The sequence below is a fragment of the Oncorhynchus kisutch genome, unplaced genomic scaffold, assembly GCF_002021735.2.
Source record: "Oncorhynchus kisutch isolate 150728-3 unplaced genomic scaffold, Okis_V2 scaffold1300, whole genome shotgun sequence".
NCBI lineage: Eukaryota > Metazoa > Chordata > Actinopteri > Salmoniformes > Salmonidae > Oncorhynchus > Oncorhynchus kisutch.
In genome coordinates, this window is record NW_022263245.1 from 120,688 (window position 1) to 126,170 (window position 5,483).

Here is a 5,483-nt window from a genome sequence, read left to right on the forward strand (position 1 = left end):
AATCCCAGTCCCACAATAAATAACACATGTGTCATCCTGCACTTTTAGAAGAAACAAAGTTCCAAAAGGGGTCTTCGGCTGGCCACATAGGAGAACCCTTTTTTGTTCCAGGTAGAACCCTCTGTGGGAATGGTTCTAGATTGAACCCAAAAGGGTTATACCTAGAACCAAAAAGGGTTATTCAAAGTGTTTTCCTATGGGGACAGTCGAATACCCCTTTTAAATTCTAGATGGCACCTTTTTCTAAGAGTGTGCGCACCTCAGCACCTACATGCACTAATTATGCCAACATGTTAAAAAATGCCATTGCATCTTTAAGTGGTAGTGTCTGTATCCACACCCTGTCTTCCTGGAAAAGAGAGGAGGGGGGGGGGGGGGGACGAGAGAGAGAGAGATGTGAACGCAGTCAACGCGCACCGTTATTGCTGCAAAGGGGGCAATACAAATCTCATACTTTCTGCTTGCAAAAGAGGAAATCAACTTTTCAGGTAAAGCAATAGTTTGTACTTTCTAGCGCCTAATACATTTTGGAGGGAAACGTGTCATCATATAGGCCTATTTGATCATCAATGTCACTGGTTCGTGTTCAAGGACAGGTTCAGAATAGTGTCTTGCGTTTGGATTTTCGTTCTCCAGCTGCTGCGCATTTCATATTTTCGGTTCCAACTCAACTGGTCAGCTTGGCGATGTGACGCGCCAGCACGATGCACCGCACCGTGTACGTATGTGTCGCCTATAGCCATATGATTTCCATATCAGTGGTGCTGTGTTTAGGGTTGGGCTTGAAGAAAAGTATGCACGATCTAATGCTGTTGTTCCGTTTTTTTATTTTAAAAAATGTAAATAGTTAAATCATATTTATGTATAGGCTAGCTTATTTTAAACATTTTGATTAAACATTTTATGCATATATTATATATTGTTTATCAACGAAATTAGGCTATAAATAATATCAGCTCATGAGGTTGCATGCTGTCCAAGGACAACCCAAAATGTGTCATCTTCATTGCAGGGTAGGAGTGTATTATGGGTGCCTCATTAATGTACCAAATATAGCCTACTTGTGATTGCTATTGAGTTGTACTGGCTCAAATAACCTTTCTGTGCTGCATGTAGATACACGTTTAAACAAATCTAATCATTTGAATAAACTATCTCAGCCTAAGCTATTCATTCCCATGCTACACTAAGGGAACGATCATATGCTGTTCTTTCTCAGCTGAGGTGGTTTATGAAGACTCAGAGTGCCAGTGGGTCAACTAGACTCAAGGTTCTCTGTGTTAAGATGTAAAGACTAAAGACCTTGTTATAAATACATATTTCAATAGTTGCCATAGCATCACTAATGGACTTGGTGTCCTCTGACAAAAAATAAGTGAGACGTTTCAGAGTCAATTCCCTGAGGATGTGGGAATTTGCATAAAGCGTTTTCCTACATTCAAACATCAAGCCCTTTTCTGTGGTCTATCTTAGAATGAGATATAAATGTGCCTATGGCAGCATTTTAAATGGCACCCTATTCCCTAGCCATTTCAGACACAGCACATGTCTGGGTAGATGATAGTAGATTATATAGTGGAAACTATCAGTAACCCTAATGTACCATCCTACATCTGATCCAATTGATTTCATTAGGCACACATAGGTAAGCAACTGCATGCTGATTACATACTTGGTTAGAGATAAATGCTAAATGTCCTGGGTCCTGATGCATGAGAAATATTTTCTAATGCCGCCCTACTTTTGTGAGGAACAGATTGTGGCGTCACCATAGAAACAGAGGGAGGTTAAAGTAGTCCTGAGTATCCATGGGACTGGTTTGATTAAACAGATAGTTCACCTATGTCATGAAATTAAATGAAAAGAAGTCCATGTTAGACGAGACAGCAATCCCCACATTGATTTTGTTTACATAGCCAGGGCTGCCATGGTGCCACCAGCTGCAAACGTTGGCAATCTTTACCCTAAAAAACTGGCTGAGTGAATGAACTCCAGGCATACAGGAATCCTGTTAAAATAACTTGAAATCAAATAATTCATCTATGTACAGATTATATACCTAGTAATATTATGCTCAAAATGTGTGTATGAGTTATTTCACTCAGCTCCCTTATGGAAAGACTATCCACCTTTGCTTTCACTTCTAACGTGCTCATAATGCGGAGAGCCAGCAGGAATTTACTTCTAACATGCTCATAATGGGGAGAGCCAGCAGGAATTTACTTCTAACATGCTCATAATGGGGAGAGCCAGCAGGAATTCACTTCTAACATGCTCATAATGGGGAGAGCCAGCAGGAATTCACTTCTAACGTGCTCATAATGGGGAGACAGCAGGCATTCACTTCTAATGTGCTCATAATAGGGAGAGCCAGCAGGAATTGACTTCTAACATGCTCATAATGGGGAGAGCCAGCAGGAATTCACTTCTAACATGCTCATAATAGGGAGAGCCAGCAGGAATTCACTTCTAACATGCTCATAATGGGGAGAGCCAGCAGGAATTCACTTCTAACATGCTCATAATGGGGAGAGCCAGCAGGAATTCACTTCTAACGTGCTCATAATGGGGAGACAGCAGGCATTCACTTCTAACGTGCTCATAATAGGGAGAGCCAGCAGGAATTCACTTCTAATGTGCTCATAATGGGGAGAGCCAGCAGGAATTCACTTCTAACGTGCTCATAATGGGGAGAGCCAGCAGGAAGGAGATGAGGAAAAAGAGGCCATTTCATAGCTACCGACAGGTCTGATTGGAGTGCCATGTTATAATGATGGATTGCATTTAGGTTTTTTACCAGTGTCTTAAGCACTTCATATTCTGGGGGCAGCTCACGCCATCTATACAACTGCTATTGAACACAGCCTGTGACTAACCCTAACCTAACCCAGTGTCCAGTATCCACACATCACTCCTTCAAAGCTCCACTCTACCACATGTAGCCGATACATCAACCAAAGTTCAAATATACATTGTCAGTCATATTATATTTTTTACTCCCAACAAACTGTTTATTACAAGAAAATGCAAACATCATTACAGATATTGTGTAACCTAACTCTCCAGACAGAGGATCTCTTCTTCTTCTATTGGGTTGTAGAACGCAGCTGTGTGCTGTTGGGAGATCGAGGGGAATGAGGGAGGCGATGGCTGACTGGGTAAACTCTGATCCGTTAACACCTTCTCTATCATACAAAGGTTTCCTGAGAGCCCCCTCGTCTTCCTGTCCTCCTTCCGAATGTTCCTGAGCATGCTGGTTATCTGGCGCCGGCACTTGACCCAGTCTTTACCACATTGACGCATGTCTAAACGGCGAAACTTGGTGGTGACAAACTGTCTTATGGCAGAAAGTTTGTCCGGGTCCAGTTTGTTAAGGCCCAGTGCAGGGATGCCCTTGAGATTGCTGGTGGCGAGTTCACATTGGGAGAAGACCGCGTGTAGAAGGTATTGCACTGTTGCCCTAGGCGTCTGAAACTTGTGTGCGGTTCTAATTGTGCTTGCAGGAAGACGCACATTCCACTTCATGTAGCCCAGCCAAAGCAACTCATCCCTCTCTGTGTGTGTTATGCTTCTCTGAATTTGTTTGCCTGCAACAGGTGTCCTTTGAGCTGACAGAGGAGTCTTCTGCAAAGGCTCAGCAGTGGTTTGGCTGCCAGGCAGATGGTTCGTCATTAGGTGGCTTTCTACTACGGCTTTGGCAAGCTGGATAGTTTTATCCTTGGGGACATGAATTGGCAACCTGCGAGAGACATTGGTCACTTTGTCCTGACTAGCCAACGGGCTACAAAGTTCTATTTGGACCTGTTGTTCCTCTTCCTTAATCAACACTTGATCATAGTCCCCCTCAACCTTCACAGGACAAAGCTCCTCAACCTTCACAGAACATGACCCCTCAACCTCCATAAGACATGGCTCCTCAACCATCCCAGTACATTGTTGGTTCATACCATTTGGTTTAGCCATGCTTGGCACTTCTCTCACGGTATGCATTTGATTGTCTCTGTCTGTAAAGGTGTCAGCAAAGAGAGAGGATTGAGTGTTATCTTTGTAAAAGTCTCTCTCCGCCCTGAGATTGACAGTTTCGACTTGCAGAGCATCATGCCTGGACTGCAAATCATTTAAGGACTTCCTCAGGACCTCACACGATACACAGGTGCCCAGGTCCTGCTCTTCAGTTTCTTCTGTGGTGTCAGCATAACTGTCCCTCAGGTCAGCACCTCCAACCTCACTAAGGTCAAGGCACTTCTTCTTCTTCACTGCCCTGTCATAGCTCTGCAGGTTTCTTTTCCCTTCTGTTTGAGCTGTGTTCGGACTCAAGGCATTGTCCTCTGGGCGAAGGAAGAGGGATGGGGCAAAGTCAGGGTGGTCCGGATGTAAGTTTGGTTTTTCTGAAATATGAACTCAAATTAGATTTCAGTCTCTTCAGACACTTAAATTATTGCACTGGAAATGTGGTGTTCTATGCAGTTGCCTGTGTGAACTGTCTGACAGTTTACCGTACATCACTTCCTTCATGAAAACTCTGTAGCTTGCTAGCTCTTTGTCGGGAAGCCAACCACTGTCATAGGGAATGCATCAAATTGACTGGCCAGCAGATCGACCAGCTTGCTTACAGCTGCACTAGGGTCAGACAGGCTTGTTTAGATTAGAAATGGCTTGTATAATGTACCTCAATCCAGGGATGGAAAATTAGTTGTTCTCCGAATTGTCCCATTATCCCAACTGTTACACCGAGAAGTTTGAGCTGCTATTTTTTTTGTTGCATTTGTTCAATCTTCTAGGTGTAACAGTTGGGATAATGGGCCAATTCGGAGAACAACGCATTTCTCATCCCTGGATTGAGTTATGTTTTCCATGCCATACCTCACCCCCCTCAATTGTCTTAATCTACACCGGAAGCCTGTCCTATCCTAGCGCAGCTGTAAGCAAGCAGGTAGGATCTGTTGGCTACGAACTGACCATCAACTTACTTAAAACAAAGTGCCTCCCACAAATGCGAGAGGAGGTAGTAGGTGCCAGTCGTTTCCCATTTGGAGTACCAATTTACCACCCAAACGGGAAGGCAGATCTGGTTCGGGGTTTTCAATCTTCACCATTTTATCCAAGTTTTCCTTTGACTTTGAGCAATTTCGTTCTCTCCAGTAGGGAATCGGAAAAACCCTAACCCTCCTCCTTTCCGATATTGGGCCTTGCACCCCCAAACACAACATTGCATTTTGAAGGTCCGTAGCTAGGTGTTCAATTCTGGTGAACGACGTTAACTAACTAGCATTAGATAGTTAGCTAAGCTGTCGTATGTTTATGCCAAATATTTCCCCTGTGAATGCGTTTGCGGGTTTCCGATTTCGAAGTTCTGCTGCCAGAACAGCCTTGTTTACAAATGTTACGATTTCGTAAAATATAGCTAGCTGTAGAGTATGACGCTAGTAGTTTTGCTGTTTTATGTTTTACTCAGCAAGCGTCACAAAGAAACCGCGTCTTCT

The 5,483-nt window shown here is 43.6% G+C and overlaps 1 protein-coding gene across 1 annotated transcript; it reads right to left on the reverse strand.

The window, feature by feature from the left end:
• Positions 1–2,984: 2,984 nt before the first annotated feature.
• Positions 2,985–5,007, reverse strand: LOC116365840 (uncharacterized). Its single transcript, XM_031818233.1, has 2 exons — positions 4,971–5,007; positions 2,985–4,388 (listed from the first exon to the last, which is right to left on the reverse strand). The coding sequence occupies exon 2, from the start codon at positions 3,988–3,990 to the stop codon at positions 3,055–3,057; it is 936 nt and encodes a 311-aa protein (XP_031674093.1). The 5' UTR covers positions 3,991–4,388; positions 4,971–5,007; the 3' UTR covers positions 2,985–3,054.
• Positions 5,008–5,483: the final 476 nt, after the last annotated feature.